Source organism: Rhagoletis pomonella, unplaced genomic scaffold (assembly GCF_013731165.1).
Source record: "Rhagoletis pomonella isolate Grant_MI unplaced genomic scaffold, Rhpom_1.0 Rhpom_scaffold_00013, whole genome shotgun sequence".
Classification (NCBI taxonomy): domain Eukaryota; kingdom Metazoa; phylum Arthropoda; class Insecta; order Diptera; family Tephritidae; genus Rhagoletis; species Rhagoletis pomonella.
The window spans coordinates 11,254,246-11,271,843 of record NW_023458567.1 but is presented as its reverse complement, the minus strand read 5'-3'; the positions used below and the strand labels follow the sequence as shown (position 1 = coordinate 11,271,843).

The following is a 17,598-nucleotide window of genomic DNA, read 5'->3' as shown; positions in this document are numbered from 1 at the left end:
AGTGAGTGTGATCAAAAAGGCTCGATCATACTCAAAGCTGTTCTCTGATATATATGTATTTAGAATAAATATTTAACTAAAACTCATTTAAACTAAGTCTGCAGAGTGTTGGCCTCTTTTCATAATCTCGAGAGAAATACGAAAGCTTTCTTATGAAACATGAAAGCTGTTTCAATGAGTGCTGAAGCTACATTTATATACAACTTGGGATGAATTATTGAAAAGTCTATGAAATTAGTTATTACCAGGGAACGGATTTTATGGAAATTGCCTTTTTTTCTGCTAAAGAGATAGAGTATATTCGATTAAGAATGTCCACGAGTTAGCTTTCCCTGATTCCTTTAAAAAAGGGATTATAGCATTCACAATTTTTTTTTAAGATTAAAAAATATTCACATGCCCATGCGGCTTATAGAAGCGCAGGGATCTCTTGCCAAATTGGTGTTGGAAAAATTCAAAGCCGTTTTCGCAGCTTGGGGACAATAAGAGGTGTGGATAAAATTGTAAAGGGCGAGGAAAACGCCCTTATTCCTGATAATATGAACGTTTCAAACGTTTCATATTTAAATTCGGCTCCACTTGTATCAACTTACGTCGAGCGCACATTTAGTACATTCAAGGCTTTTCTTCGCGAAAATCGAATGAAAATGCTGCCAGAAAACTTCAAAATGCAACTTGGCGTTCAATGTTACTACAACTAAACAGATTAAAGTTTTATGAGTTAGAAACTCGAAAGGATAAAATAGTCAAAGATTCAAAGTACAAATTTTTCATATAATGAAACTAGTTCATAGTTTATCTCTTTTTACTTGTAATATAAACATTTCTAAAATACATGTTTTTTTTTATTTTTCTTCGTATTTTCTGTCTTTTTTTAGTGCCTTATTTTGCTTTTTTTGCAATACCTAGTGCCTTTTCCTGCCTTTTTCGCCATTTTGTTTTGCCTTTTTTCGCCTTTTTTGTAATACCTAGCGCCTTTTTATGCCTTTTTCGCTATTTTATTTTCCCTTTTCCAGCCTATTTTGTTATTTTATTTTGCCTTTTTTATAGGTTTTTAGGTCCTAAAAATTCGTTCCCTGGTTATTACTGTAGACTCCGCGCATTATGGCCGCGTGCATTAAACCGCAATCAAAAAATAAAATCAGGCTGCGCGGGCTTAATTAATTCTGAAATGTGAAAATAGGCCACGAGCAAGAAATGAACGACCTTTCTATGCCTCAATAATACGTCCCCTCCCATTCTTTTATTGCCTCCTCGGGGGTTCCCCAAGGTAGAATTTTGGGTCCCCTGTTATTCGTTATTTTTATAAATGATATATCTGACTGCTTCATTAACTCTGAATTTCTTCTTTATGCGAACGATTTAAAAATCTATACCACTATTTTAAGGCCCTCAGACTCAATCAAGATACAGTCAGATCAGTGGTGACTCTCAGTTAGCCATTCGCAACGAAATTTCCGATCTCGCTGAGGTTTTTGACCCTAAATTTCTTTCTAATAGTCACATTAATTGCACCATCGCAAATGCCTATTTATTCAATGCTTGCCTTCATTCGGCGTTTCAGTTCAGATTTTACTGATCCATACACCCTAAAAGTATTACATGTATACTCTCTTGTATGGTCCAAAAGACTTAAGCGCATTTAAAAGGTATTTGTACGCTTTGCTCTTCGATCACTTAATTTTGTAGATCCAATTCCTTCGTACAGTGCAAGATATCAACTAATTAACCTTAAATATTTACAAAATAGAAGGATTATACTCTCTCTCCTTCGTATTTGACATAATAAGTGGTGAGATTGATTCTCCATTCCTTCTTGAGCGTATAAATTTTCATATTCCTTATAGAAGACTTCGGAATCAGGACACTTTTTTCTTAAAGCTATTCAGAACTGTTTATGCTTCTCACGCTCCAATACTTCGAGCTTTGATCTCAAATTCTCCAGACATTGATCCATTACAGTACTGGTGAAGATAACTGAGGAGAACGCGTTTAGAACAAACTGGTGATCTGACAGCTTAAAATTTCTCAAAAAGTTCTGGGGAATGTTGATAAAGTGCCAACCCTGCCCAAAAATAAATCGGCACCTTTCCAGTAAGGCAAACCCTACTGTCACAGGAGTAGCTTCTAGCTACTGACGCGAGTTTGTATAGAGACTAGAAATATTTAAGAGTCGGTAATGAAATTGGGCAAGACTTGAGTTTGTTTTTTGATGAAACCAAGGAAAATTATACGGAAAACGTTTTGAAGTGCTGGGGACACTAATAACGAGTATTATAAGGAAGTCGTAGACATTATTTCGAAGGGAACTCTATATACATATATAGACAGGCTTGCTTGGCCAGTGAGCTTGTCATGTGATGGCGGAAGAAATCCAGTAAAACCGCAATGGGATGAACTCTTGGCAGATGAGACCATAGATCACGTTCGGGATGAACAGCAATTTTAGTATGGAAGGGAAATGACGAAAGCAACAACTAATGTGGTAATGTTTCGTGTGTAGAAAATATATGTGAGCTGAAATTATCTTCTCGATTTCAGAGAACTTCTTGTGAAAATCTGTGTCCGCAGTCTTTATAGAACATAGACAATAAAACGGTAGGACGATGACGTTTTCTTTTACACTTCAAGCATACTCTGGCAGGGCGAAACTAACAAAAGATTCGAAAGAAAGTTTTAGAACCAAACTAGAAATTGATTCGGAATAACGGAGAATAAGTACGAGGAGATGGTGGACAATATTCAAAGGAAAAAAGTAGTGACTAGGACAAGAACTGTGAAGTGTGTAAGGGAGATAGAGCAGGGAGCAAGACAAATTTTGTAAGGATGAAGCGTAAAATGCATCGAAAATGTCGAAAAGAGTTCCAAAGGACCATATCCGCAGGTGAAAAGGGCCTTCTCAATATGTAATTGAGTGTTTCGGGGTTGCTCTCATGCGCCGAAGGGCCAGGGTCAGTCTTTGTGGTTTTAGTGATGAAAATGTTATCAGAGTAAATTAAAGTAAGAACTCTAGGGAACGGGGAGACAGGGAAGCTAACAGAGGCTGAGATTAAGTACGAAGGAGGAAGGATTAAAGCATAAACAGGCGGCACCGTTGATCCGGATCAAATCGGGAATTAACTGCAGCTGATCCGGATTAAGTCCGATTAATATGGATCAACGCCGCCGTCTGTTTAAGCTTTAAGTAATTCAAAAAGACGGGAAAATGGAAATCAGCGCATTTTGTATGGCAAATAAATTTTTACACGATTTGTAACGACTAATAAATTGGGCCGAGAAAGTGAAAGACTTTTTGAAAAGTTTTCTTAATTTTTGTCTTAAAGCAAATAGGAAAAGAAAGGAGCTTTATGCGACTTACAAAAGCACTCAAGTCTGTAAACGACAAGTAATCAAGCCCAAAAGTTTTTTGCAGTTTACCAACGCCCGTAAGGCGCCAAAAAAATTACCCACAACGCTGTTTTTGCAGTCCAACATTCAAATTCCAAAATGTTAACCATAAATTACAAAGGTGAAGCTTTTGTTGTTGTTTTTGTTGTAATGCTTGTCATTGTAAATAATTTCAGTGTGCGCTTATGCTGTCAATAAGCACCTTTTGCGCACATTCATACATACATATATACATACGTAAATATGTGCAGATAATAACTTGTAATGCGCGGCTGCGGCTGCGCAGCTATTTACTTGCTTTTTAATGCCTTAAAAGTTTTGGTATCTACGCAGATTTGTACAAATTTTTTGTTCACTTATTTTTATGCGAAAAAGCACTTAGTCATCATTGAAATTCTTTTAACAGTGCAAATTTTTTAAAATTTTCTCCTTTTATTTTTACAGTTCTTCGAAAGCAGCAACAGCAGCGATATTTTACAGCCCAGCGATCCAGCAACACGCGAGCCCAACAAAAAAAAATACGAACGATTGTAAAATTCGACTCACAAATTTTGAGCCAGCGAACGACTTCGATTTACCAGCCAAAGAAAACGCGACGTCTCTTCTTTGGACGTGAAGCAGTAAGAGCAAAGCGCCGGTATTGTAGACACGCACGCACGCACGCACGCAATGTGCTAAAGACGCAACCAGTTGAAACCCGCTGGAAGACAGTCGAAGATTTTGTGAGAAATATACTCGAATCCACTCAAGTAATCATATATTTTATAGCCATAATTAACGAAACAGAAATAACCACAAAAACGTCCAACTTATGTAGTTGATGGCCGCAATTAAAACGGAGATGCCGCCTTTGCATGCGGCAGATGCCGGTGGCGGAGGCGGCGGTGGCACAGGCGGCAACAGTGGCGGTGGTGGTAGCGAGGGTGGTGGCAATGCTGACACAATTGTCTCCAATAGTCCGCATTCGAATAGCAGTGGCGTCGGCGATGCTGGCCTACCGGGTACGAATAGCGGCAATAATACGATTAGCGCAGCCGCAGACTCGAGCGATAATCAACCTGGCACGCCGCAACCCCCCATCAATGGACAATTAATTGGCAACAACGAACAACAACAGCAGCAGCTAGCGCACAATCCTTACGGCATGTATACCTCGGTCGCTACGACCACGCATGCCAACGCTTCACTGGCGCATATGTATGGCGGCGGTGGCGGCATTTACGCGACTGCCGGCGCTCAATCAGATATGCAACAGCAGCAAGGTGTCGGTGCTTATCCGAGCTACATAAATAGCTTTGAGCAGTTCTACCAGCAGCAGCAACAGCAAGTGGGCTCGGCCACCACGGACTATGGGCTTATGTATGCCACTGGCCCTGGCGGAAACAGCACCAGCAGCGACTATAAGGCAGGCAGCAACTCGAGCAGCGCGAGTGGCGTGCGCTATCATCCCTACCTCAACACACCTACCTCATGTGGCCCTAATGACGCACACGGCAATGGTGGCAATCGAAATGGTACACCAGATATTGCTTCGAGTGGTGGCGGTGGTGGAACATTGCCATTACCGCAAAGCAGCGCTGCCGTTTCGACCACTACGAATTCGCTAAGCCCGCGCGTTGTCAGTTCCAGCAGTCCAACATCTACCTCGGCCCACCTACAGCTCAGCGGCAGCTCCGCAGCTGGCTCTCCTGCCGGCGGTTGTAAGCTTCAGTGCAAGAAGTGCGGCCTCATGTGCACCAGCGACAATGAACTGCAAGAGCACATCACCAACGTGCATGGCGCCTCGCCCTATGGCAGCAGCGGCTACTCGAGCTCACCGTATATAAAGGAGGAGCTGTCTTCGGGCTCGCAGCAGCAATCCACTGGCCAGCAGGGTCAGGGTGGCAACCCGGGCGAGTTACTCGACTTGGACTCACAAAAAATGATTTACCCGCCCGCCCCCGGCAGCATACCAGCGATGCTGCATCACCCGCAGCAAATGCACGACGTAGTCGGCGCTAGCGATCCGCTGCACTCCATGCACAGCATGCAGCAACGCGCATTACCTGGTTGGGAGCAGCCTCAACCACCCAACGGTGGCATGCAGGAAGGTCTACCGCCGTATATGCAGCAGCAGCCACCCACGCAACCCAGTCAGCCGCAAACGGATTTGAGCGGCAAGCCGCCTCATGCCAATCAATCGCCCTATTATTCGCCCAAGCAATCGCCATATCATGTCACCGGCGGCGGTCCGAATGGTATGAACATCAAGCAGGAATACGGTTTGATTAAGTCAGAATATCCGGACTCGCAGAATTATGTGGACAAATCTTTTGACCCAACTGTGGCCAGTGATATGTGCCAACAACCCCCGCCTTCCGTTCAGCAGCAGCAAATGATGCCAGTTTCTTCCAGCCCTGCGGAGTTTCCTTCGACCACGACTGGGTCACAAGACGCGCAGCAGCAATATCGCGGCTTCGAGCCACCCTCTTCGTCGTCAGTAAATTCTGCCAGCGCTCCCACAAAGGCCGCCACTTGGAAGTCGAACGAGGCACGTCGTCCGAAGACCTATAACTGCACTGCTTGCAATAAGTGGTTCACAAGTTCGGGACATCTGAAGCGCCACTACAATACAACTTTGCATAAGAATGCTGTGAAATCTAGCGGCCAGCCGGATCCAGCAACGCTACCCATTTCGGCGCATCATCATCCCGCACGTGAACCCACTACAACGACCAAGTCACACAGTCGTCGTAATAATGCCAACGCCGCAGCAGCCGCGGCTGCAGCTGCCGCTCAACAACAGCAACCGCCTGCGCCGGTGCAGCCACCCGAACCGCCTAGAAGTCCGCCGGACTTTGGGCAGGGTGCGGGTATGGGTCAGTTGTCACAATACTCCGCTTCACCCTCGCCGACACAGCAAGCGCAGTTGAACGGTATGCCATATGGCGCAAACCCGAGCGGCTATCAGCCACAACAGCAGCAATATTTGAACCAGGTGCAGTCGTCTACGAATAGCCACTCACCGCAAAATGTAACCGGTCACATGAACGTCGCCGGCACCTCACCAAACAACACACAAACCGTCTTAAACGGTCACCCAAACGGGTTAGCAGGTCCCTCCGCCCAAACAACACCTCAACCAATGCCGTCCTCCCAAACGAGGGGCCTGCTGAACACAACAACAACAACCATTATCACAAAGAGCGAACCCATGGAGGACAACATCTATCAGCACAACAGCAGCAACAACAACATGTCTCTCACGCACTCAGCTCAGCTGGAGGCGCCGGAATCGGACACGGATCAGGACACAATGTCGTCACCGGAGGAGCGGGAGCGCTCTCAAACGGACATGGAAATGCTGCAACAACAGCAGCATCAGCAGCTGGAAGAGGAAGCAGCGGCGGCAGCAGCAGTGGCAGCGGAGCAGGCGCAGGAAGCGGAGGCGCAATTACAACGCCACCGTCAGGCGCAAGCGGACTTGGAACGGGAGGAGCACTTGGGGGTCTTTCATCATCATCAACTGTTGGAGGAATTGGCGGAGCAGCAGCGGCACTTTCACAACAGCACGCCCACGCTCAACCCGGAGTCGGGGCGAGTGCCATCGCCCCATATTACCTCCCATCAGCAATACCAGGAGCAACTGCGGCGTCCGCAGGCAATGGTGGACAGCATTTTCTCAGCCATGCAGCCGCCAGCGGGAGTCCATATGCCAGCCAATATAATGGATCAGCAATACAACATCATACCTTTGGGTATCAACACGCCGCCGCTGCTCAGCAGCAGTATGCAGCTGCTGCAGCCGCCGCAGCCCATCACCACCAGCACAGCTACTACAGTCAATATGGGCAACATCCATATGCTGCACAACCACCACACCCACCACCACACTCAGCACACGCAGCAAGCAGCGCAGGCGCAGCAGGAGCAGCTGGTGCTACCGTCCATGCGCAATACGCTGCTCAACAATACCAGCATCCAGTCGCAGCTGGACACCATCAATACCACCACCATGCCGCAGCTGCTGCCGCCCATCACCACCACCACACAGCAGCTGCTGCCGCCGCCGCAGCTGCAGCAGCCGCTGCACACCACCAACACCATTCCATCCTTCCAGCAGCTGCAGCAGGGGTCGGAGCTGGCGCCGCTGGAGCCCACAATGACCTATCACACTATTATTGGTAATGGCACCATGAATGGTGAAGGATTCAATGCGAACAGCAGCGGCAGCAGTGATGTAAGCAGCGAGTTCTTGCAATTGGCCTCCTTGGATCCCTATGGTGGACTGCAGACGCAACAAATGATTACTGCCGATGGCCAGATAGTCCAGTTCATGTCCTCGGCGCTTATGGGGCAGACATTCTACGCACTACCGCCGCGCACAACCATCCGTGAGGCTTATCCCCGCTCACCGCAAGAGGGAGACTTGCCACCAGCGCATACCATTTTGCCCAACGGCTTATCGGAACAGGACAAACTGCATATCCATCAAGAGTCTACGCAGACAATGATAGAGACGCTGCCTTCCGCGGTCGAGCCATACCCACACGAAGAAGAGGAGGTGAACATTAAATCATATGCACACGCAGAAGACGAAAAGCAGAATATCAAGCCAGACACAACCGTCATGCAAGAATTAGTAGACTCCACAACCGGCAAGCCAAACGATTGCAGCATTATTACCGTCTCCACTGCCAATACTAATGCCAATACAAACACCGTTTCCACCACCACCTCCACAACTGCGAGCAATGCGAAGCCGAAGAGACCTGCACAACGCCAACCTCCCTCGAAACGCAGACGTTCGCCCTCCTCATGTACGACCACACCACGCTCAACCATGCTGCCATCCGGCCGCATCAAATGCCTGGAGTGCAATAAGGAATTCACCAAAAACTGTTACCTGACGCAGCACAACAAGAGCTTCCACTCTGGTGAGTACCCATACCGTTGCATTAAATGCGGCAAACGTTACCAGTATCCGGAGGTATACGAGGTGCATATCTCGCGACATAAGGCCTCGGAAAAGCCACACAAATGTGAACTTTGTCCCAAGCAATTCCATCACAAGACCGACTTGCGTCGCCATGTCGAAGCCATACATACGGGCATGAAACAGCATGTCTGCGATATTTGTGAAAAGAGTTTCTGTCGCAGAGACCACTTGCGCAAACACATTGAAACGCATAAACGTCCTAAAGTAATAGCCAAGCGGGTGCTTAAGGACATGACTGAACAGGGTATATTAGATATGGAGACATTAAAAGCTGTGCAGCCGATGACAAAGCCGTCAATGAAGATGGCCGACAAGTATGTTAGACTAGACAAAGACCAGAGCAAAGATTCGCACAAAAAGCAGCAACAAGCTGTAGAAGAGGGGGAAGAAAATGTTAGTCACAATATGAGAGAGCGTTTGACAAATATCAAACAAGAGTTGCTTGATATGCCGCCGCCTATGTATGCGTCACAAACGCAAAATCTAACCGTAACGGCAGTAACTATGCCACTTGACTGCAGCGACTATCAGCGCAGCGGGGACTTGGCGACCGACGACAGCTTCATAGAAGATGACGATAATGTGCCAGAGGGTTACTTGATACGTGTAATTAAGGAGGAGGAAAATGTACAGGGGATGCCTGAAAAACAGTTGTCAGCGTATTTTTGATAAAGTGATAGCACTTGGATAGGGCTAAAAAGGTAGAAGAGGCCCATATAAAGGGTGTTAAGGGTTTTGAAAATGGGTACGAGTTGGCGCAAAGAATAGTACGTATATGCACTCACCGCAGTGAAATGGATTTGAACTGACTAGTTTGTGCATTGTCTATGCTGAAGTATAAGAATGATAAGTGTAGGGTGTCTGAGGCTCTTCCATATGGTATTACGACCGCTCCAACTTAAGAAATGACCAAACATCGCAGGGAGTTAGAAGGATAATCAACTCCAGTAGCGTCCAGTAAGAGGCTGCATATGAAATAGCGCAGGAAAAGTTAGTTATTGCGTCGTAAATAGACAGTTTTAAATATAAAAATTTCCAAAACAAAAAACACCTAGTCACTGGGTCCGTAAATGGGCAACCTTGGATATGAAGTTTTTCAAACGGGTTTTAGGCAGTTTCTGGCGCTGACTTTTAAGACAAACTTTGAGCCATTGGACGACTTTTTGTCTGCAGTTAGAACAGGTTTTAGCGCAACTTCATCCGCAAAAGGGCAATGGTTGCTCTTGAGGAGTCATATAGCTTAGATCAAGTCTGGGAGTATGTCTACTGGTTCATCCTTCAAACGGCAACAACTTGAAAAGCTTTTGAAATCGGCCCTAAGTAGATTCAGTGAATTGTATTTTAAGACAAACCTTCAGCAGTTGAAAGAGGTATTACCTGTACTAGGGACTGCCACTGAGTGTGCCTAGCTATTAGCTTGAAATACGACTGTGGCTTGGTCCGTCAATGGGTAATGCCAAATTTCTAGTTTTACTGTATATCCATGAGGAGCTTTTTTGAGAAGTAGGTCTATGACTAAGTACGTTTTTGAACGCACTGAGGATAGCTGGCCTAAGCGGAGGCAAATTGGTACTAGGTATTGCATTTTAGAACAAACTCTTAACGTTTTGAAGGCTATAAAGCGTGAATACATGAACAGAGATCAAAGTATAGTACTATGAACTACCCATGAAGAGCTTACGTATTTGGGGAGCTGGCTTAAAGGTAGCCATAACTCAGATTGAACAGCTGATAGTTGAGCTAAACTGGGTAGCTTGGAAACTACAATTTTTGAATGAGGTCAGGACAAATCTTTAGCGGTTAGAAGGCTCATTAACTGTAGTGTATATATGACTCTAGATTGGTCGGTTAATGGGTACGAGGGAATGTTATGGTACTTCGAAAGGTCGGATATCAGTAATTTGGAAGAATTGTCTTCAAGCAATCTCATAACTAAGTGCGTACAGGTATCAGTTGAGCTAATTGTAGTTAACTTGTATTTTTAAGTCAAACTTTCAACAGTTAGAAGGCTCATTATCTGTCGGTTTGACTGTCGCGTGAAGTGCCTATATCATGGCTAAAGGGAATACTGTTTTCTAGACCGTAAATAGCTCGACGTGAAAGTGATCTTTCAGGCCGTGAGAGCTTTGTTAAGCTTTTTTTTAAATGTAGGCTGTGATTAAAGGAGTATTTTTTTGCACAATTCTGTTGGAGGAAAGCCTGCAATTGGAAATTGTAAGCACTGCAGGGCTCTTTGACAAAAAAGGCGACAGAGATAGGGTCCCTCGCACGAACGCGACGAAAGACAGTTTACAAAACTTGGCAAGTTTTTGTCTATTACAACTATTTTCGATGGAAAGCTATTGGAAGGAAGACTGGTTCGAAACGAAATTAATAGCATAATAGAGTTCAAGTTCAAGCGATTCATTTTTCTGAAGAAAATGCGCTATAGTTTTTGGATCTAACGCCATTTTTCGCGTCGTCATACTGACCTTCTTTTGGCCGTTTTCATCCGACGTTACGCGGTACTACTACGGACAAGCACATTCCTTTCATATCTACGCCCTGCTTCGGATTGCTTTAATCGCCCGCGCTAATTGCGGCTTTCACAAAGCCGTCGTCAGCCAAATTTAACCAAAACCACCTCAAAATGTATTGCCATATTTACATAAGAATATATCTATGAATTTTTGAATTTAGTTTATTTTTTCAACGCAAATACCTCAGTAAACAAAGATAGGCAGCACATTAATGAGAAAAGTATTTTTGAAATATATTTTTAAGATTTAAAGAAAATGCACATTTTTTTCTGCTCACAATTTCCTCTAGTTTTATTTACTTCTAATTCACATCAATACACACACCCACACATACACGCACTCAACATGCCACTGTGCGCAGTGCTCTTTATTTAACATTTTCATTTAATTATTTTTATAAAATAATTTTAATCATTTTGTACGACAATATTGCCATTGAATTTTATTTTTTTGTATAAAAATTGCTTAATGTAAAAATGTCTAAATATTAAGCATACAATTTTTTGTAGTAAGTGCCAATGCCAAACTTATGTAAACCACAAGCAACAATAAATCAGGAATATTTTTCTTTTAATAATAATTAGTTTTTTATTATTTAAAATTAAGCACTTGGTTTTAATTGTATACGCAAACAAGTAAGAAATAAAAACGATTTATTCGTTTTAGTATTATTTAGTATTATTATTTTTTATAAAAAAAATGTAGCCCAGCAATCACTCTCACTTTGTATTGAATTTAGTTGTACACATTTTTAGTTTTAAAATTAAATTTTAATTAAAAATGTTTATATTTTATTTTGCTATGCTGGCAACAAATTTTTGTAAAAATGCCTACACTGTACTTAATCACAATAAATAAATTAGAAAAAAAATCAAAAATCAACGTAAATTGTATTTAATAATTCTAGGAATGCAAAAGTACTATTTGCGTTTGGTCACGCAACTCAGCTTTTTTATGTTGCAGACTATGGATATTGGAAAATGGGCAAAAAAATTATATTCTGAAATTTTTAATTCGGATTTTGGTTTTTTACTTTTTAAATTTTGTTTAGGTATTATAAAAGTTAAATCTTCCCAAACCGACCCATTTTTCAAAAATTTCTTTATTTCTTAAATTTTTCAAGTCTCAAAGACGTACACAATTTTAAAATTTTAGTTTTTAATATTTTTGTATCAAGGTTTGTTTGTATTTTGCTATATACTGTTTTAAATACCTTTTTCATTTATATGAAATTTCACTTTTAATTATTTTAAGAATTTTTTAACATTCTTACTTCTATGTTTTACAGTTTTTAATTTTTTCCGAAGAAGTTAGGTTTTTTAAATTCAAATTTTTTTTTTTCCGAAATTTCCTGGTATCCAAACACAGCTTAATTCTTAAACATAAAATTTACTAAAGCAAAACTTAAATTTTCCTAAATTTTTTTACCATCCAAACACTTGTTTCATAAAAAATTAGATTATTTAAAAAAAAACTTTTAAAATAAACCTTTCAAAGTTTAAATTTTTTATAAATTTTAATCGTAATTTCTTTCGAAAATTTACAACTGTGCATTTGTTTCTCAAAACGTCATGGCTTTTGAAAGTTTCTTTCCAAGCATTCAAATTTATGTGTATTTATGCACTTTCTTTAAATTTTCAAAACTTTCAAATTTTCAAAGGAATAAATGTTATTAGTCAATTAAATTTTTTTTTACCAATTTAAACATATTAAAATATTAATGTTCGGTTTCACCAATTAGTTTTAAAATTTTGTTCGGAAAATTTGTCATTTTAAATTTTAACAGACTGATTGGTGCAACCGGGCATAAAACTTTAAAAATTTTATAAAATTAAAAACAAATAAAGTTAAAAATCTCAGAAGTTTCAAGTCTTAAAAATATTACAACTTTTAAAATTGTGAGATTTAAAAAAATTGCAATGGTTTAAGTTTGTTTTCCCTTAAATTTTTTTATTTTCGCATATATTTTTTTACTGACTAAAATTGTTTTTTTTTTATCTTCAAATTCAAAGCAAATTTCGAATACATTCTGCCATCAAAAATATCCATGTTCTGCTACATAAGCGAGGTTTAACCATCTTCGCCTTTATTACAACTGTATGTATTTTAGATTGGCCCGATTTTTGTTTTGGCACGCCATTATTTTCTTATTGTACAAAATATATGAAATAAGCAATTTAGATTAAAAAATTTTTGTTTATAATTTTGATAATACTCGTACATACATACAACAATGCTCAGGGCCATAATTTTGTATTATAAACTGTTTGTTAGTCTATTTCTAGCTACTTAATTTTCTTTTTTGTAAAATATGTTTACCATAGTGTAAAAAATGTATTTTAATAATATAGCACATTTGCGAAAAGCATAAAAATTTAATTTCAAGCAAAGTATTTTCAAGTCAAACGTCGGTTGAAAAAGGAAATTTTTAATTAAAAAGAAAGTATTGAAAAAAATCCAAGAATTTTGTTTATTTTTTCCATAAAATTTTTTCCGCTCACATATTCTTGTAGATATTTATACATACACACATATGTAGGTACATACAACATACATAACAGAAAACTTAAAAATATGTTAGCTTTGTAGAAAAAAGTATAGATTTTTCGAATATTCATTTCATTATCAGCGTCAAAATATTTAGTGAGCAACATTTTGTTGAAAATTCACATAGTTTAGCCAAACTTTCCTTAAAAAATTTTATTCAAACAAATTTTATAAAAAAAAATTGTATTCTAAAATAACATTTTTGGAGTTTTCAAGCACATTTATTGGAGTTTGCAATTAACAACTACATATGTTTAAAAAAAATCGAATCAATAGAAATAAATTTTTATTTTTTTTTTTAATTTCTCTTAGCTTTTTTTATCTAATCTGGATGCTTTCAATACATTTTTAATATTTTTTTAAGTGCTTCAATGTGTTTTTGGTGGATCATTCTAATTTTTTAAATTTAAAATCTTCCATAATTCATAAAAATCTATACTTTTTTCTCTAAAGCTTTTGTACCATACCAGTAATCAAACTAGCCAAAAAACTTAATTATAAGGCTTATATAGCAGTTTCGTAATCTATAATAGCAAACTGTTATATGATGCTTATAAAAATAATTACTTCTGGTCACCCTAGCACAAATTAATTGAAATAAAAGAATTAATAATAACAAAAAGTTCTCATGTGACCGTTAGTCATTTTTAACACGCAGTAAATGATATTAAAATTATATATAATATAGAAATATTAAAAAAATATAGGCATACAAAGAAATAATAATTTTTCTAGTTGTAAACACTCTTAAGAACACATTAGTACGCTGCGCGTTAATGTGCCTCAAATGGTGGCATCTAGCTATACATACCTCACAATTATAAATGTTACATACTACATAAACATACATACATACTCATAGTTTGTAGTTACTCATTAAAGAATAGCTTTGAAAAGGCATAAAAATGCCAAAAAAATTTATGACAGAAATCGAATTTTTATTAAAGCATGAAAAAAAGAACAATAAATTATTGCAATTTCGTTTACAAATGAAAAAAAATGTGTTTTTTTATTTTATTTAACTTTTATCTTTTTAATTTGTTCAAAATTCTGCTTTTGGTTTAGTTTTATAAAGTTTTTGTCGCATGATTTTCTGCTTGGCGCAGACGTTTGTTGATTCATTATTGTTGTTATTATTGGATTTGGAGAGTTCATAGTTGGTTTAAATTTTGTAATATTTTTTTTTAGTTTTTTGTTAGTTTCAAAACATCTATAACGCGGCAAGGCACTTCTTAAGTTGTACGACCGTTTTTGTTTTTCTTTTTTTCAATATCAACGGAAGTAGACATACACTAACAATTTACGAAAAAATTTTGTCTAAAAAATTTATAATTATAAATTTAAATATTTTTTTTTAACACTGTGAAGTTAATCAACTAAATTAAACTCCTATAACTTAATTAGAAATGTTTAATTAAGAAAAACCACTGACAGCTTACTACAGAAAATTAAATTTTGAATAACTTTGAACACTGCGAACATTTCAACCCTGCGGATCTATTAGAACTGCTTTGTCAGGGAAGTTGTTCTTTAAGATCATTCGAGGATAAAATAACTCAAGGCTCATCAACTTGAGACAGTCATCTGACGGCCATGAACCTATGATTACCAGTATACCAGTTTGAGACAAGAGATATTGTGCTCCTGTTACAGTCTTTCAGGGTAATTACAGAAAACGGCTGTAAGTCTGGGCAAAGCCTTGGACAAAAGCTGGAATGCCACAATTTTCTTTAGATCAAGTAGATTTTTTAAATGCTTCCCCCTTAGCTCGAGCTGAGAAATGCTACCAACATTGGCTGAGGCAATTCGGGTTTTGATGTCCATAAATTTGCTACATAAATACGCCATAGAAATCGGATACCGACCTAGCAAAAACCTTGAATCAGATATTCGAAGGATGCCGCTTGCCTTGAAACACTTGAAGTTGTAGTAGTTGTAGTTTCGAGTAGTATGAATACATATAGCATTCAACAACTCCAAGCCCCTTACATGGGTACCTGGTCCCATACATTAGCAATGAAGGAATGTACTACCTATATTTTTATATACATATCCTCCCTAGGTTAGCCAGAAACTCGTGAAGCCATTCTGCGTGATAAGGAAAAAGTCTCGACTTTAAACGAGTTACATATATAGCGGGATTTCTGAGCGCTTAAGCAGCGCCGCTCAGGAATAAAAGCCGCCAATTACGTGGCCGCGACATAAGAGTCGTTTGAGCTTTCACCACAGTTCACTCTACTATTCGAGCATTAAGGCTTCAACAACCCATTCTTCCCTCTGTTAAGATGTATGAATGAAGAAGGGAGAGAATGGATATATTATTTTCTATGTCCATGTACAGGTTTCTAGGCAACGCAACTTAATCATCTAGATTCCTGTTTTTCAACCAACTTGGGAGAAATTTTGAAATCCGTGAGATGGAAAGGTCATCTCTTCTAACAGGCACATAAAGTGGTAAAGAAACAAGAGCTATTATTTTTATACCTTTCATGAGATGTTTGTAAGTACCAGTATAAGAAGAGATAGATCCATCAAATGTATACTTATTTGATCAGAATGTCGGGCAGAGCCGATTTAGCCATGCCCGTCTGTTTATATGCAATCTAGTCTCTCAGTTTACGAGATATCCGACTGAAATTTGGTAAGTGAGTGTATTTTTAGAATGTATAAATCATTTGTCGGAACCGGAGAAATCGACCACTATAACATATAGCTCCCATACAACTGATTGTTCAGATATGAGATTTTTGGTTATAACTGCTCCGTTTATCCAGTTAGCGCCTAGAAATTTTGTACTATTTTCAAACATTGTCAACAGACTACTTAGAATGAAAATGACAAAGATCGGGTCATTATAACATATAGCTCCCATATATATAGATATGAGATATTTTGTTATAGCTTCTCCATTTATGCAGCTAGGGACATGAAATATCACGCTCTTTTCACTATAAGTACCAAAAGAGTACTTATAGTGAAAATGACAAATATTGGGTCACTATAACCTATAGCCTCCATAGAACAGATTGTTCAGATATGAGATTTTTTTATAACATCTCCATTTATGTAGCTAGAAACATGACATTTCGCACTACTTTCACTCATTATCAAAAGTTTAAAGTACAAATGACAAAGATCGGGTCACTATAACCTATTGCCTCCATACAACTGATTGTTCAGATATGGAGTTTTACTGTAAAACTCCTTTATTTGGACAGCTAAAGTCGAGATATTTCGTGAGCTATTTTATAAATAATCATACAAAGTCTACTGAGAAAATCGTCAAAATCGGTGCTGTATTAGCTTTATCTCCTATAACACTGATTGTTCAGATACAAGTTTTTGCGATATAACTCTTTTATTTATTTATTTAGATTGAAAGATTTTAAAAACCTAAAAATATCACGCAGTTTTTAGAGATACAGTTTAAATGAAACTTAACAACTATAACAATTTTATATATATGTATATTAGACTGCATCACAAAAAAAAGTTGCGGGGTTTCCGCCGGGATTACAAAATTTATTATATTCTAAGACGTCCACCAAAATATTTCGGAAAAATATTAAGATTTAAGCGAGCTGGACCGATTTGAAAATACCTCCAAAAATGGAGTTTTTTATAAATAAAAAATAGTTTCTTAAAGAACTTTTCGAGAAAAGTCCCCTCAGATAACAAAACAGATTAAGCTTAAAAAATCTGCTTAAAAGTGTTTTAAAATCTTTTCACGGAATCGTAATAATGAGATTTTTGATGCTGTTTTTTTTTGCTTTTTTCAAAGATTGATTTACGAAAAACTTACATAACTGGGCCAAAACTATTCTGATTTAGACTTTGGGATCTCAGTAGAAAGGTATTTTCCCACTATTTTTATTTATGTGCAGAAAAAAGTCATTCGTGTCCCAAATTTTTTTTTCAAATACCAACACTTCTTAATTCAGCTTTGAATGATGTTCGTTCATCCTACCTTTCTCTTTCATCCTCTGAATGAGCTTATTAGCGAAAAACTAAAAAGGGTGAGAAAATACCCCACAAGTCTAAATCGGAAGAGTTTACGTTCAGTTATTCAAGTTTTTCTTGTACCAATCTTTGAAAAAAAGGTAGAAAACAGCATCAAAAATGTCATTGATACCATTCCGTTAATTTTATTTTATTTTTTTTTAATAT

At 38.9% G+C, this 17,598-nt stretch overlaps 2 protein-coding genes across 2 annotated transcripts in view; one reads left to right on the top strand and one right to left on the bottom strand.

Annotated features, from left to right (window-relative positions):
* The window catches only part of LOC118748789, a 73,623-nt gene that overhangs the window by 44,612 nt on the left and 11,413 nt on the right, over nt 1–17,598 (bottom strand). The window lies entirely within an intron of this gene.
* LOC118748786 (signal element on autosome protein 2) lies at nt 3,812–9,051 on the top strand. The gene is made up of 2 exons (XM_036483464.1): nt 3,812–4,136; nt 4,205–9,051. Exon 2 carries the CDS (start codon nt 4,208–4,210, stop codon nt 9,032–9,034), a length of 4,827 nt encoding a protein of 1,608 aa, XP_036339357.1. The 5' UTR covers nt 3,812–4,136; nt 4,205–4,207; the 3' UTR covers nt 9,035–9,051.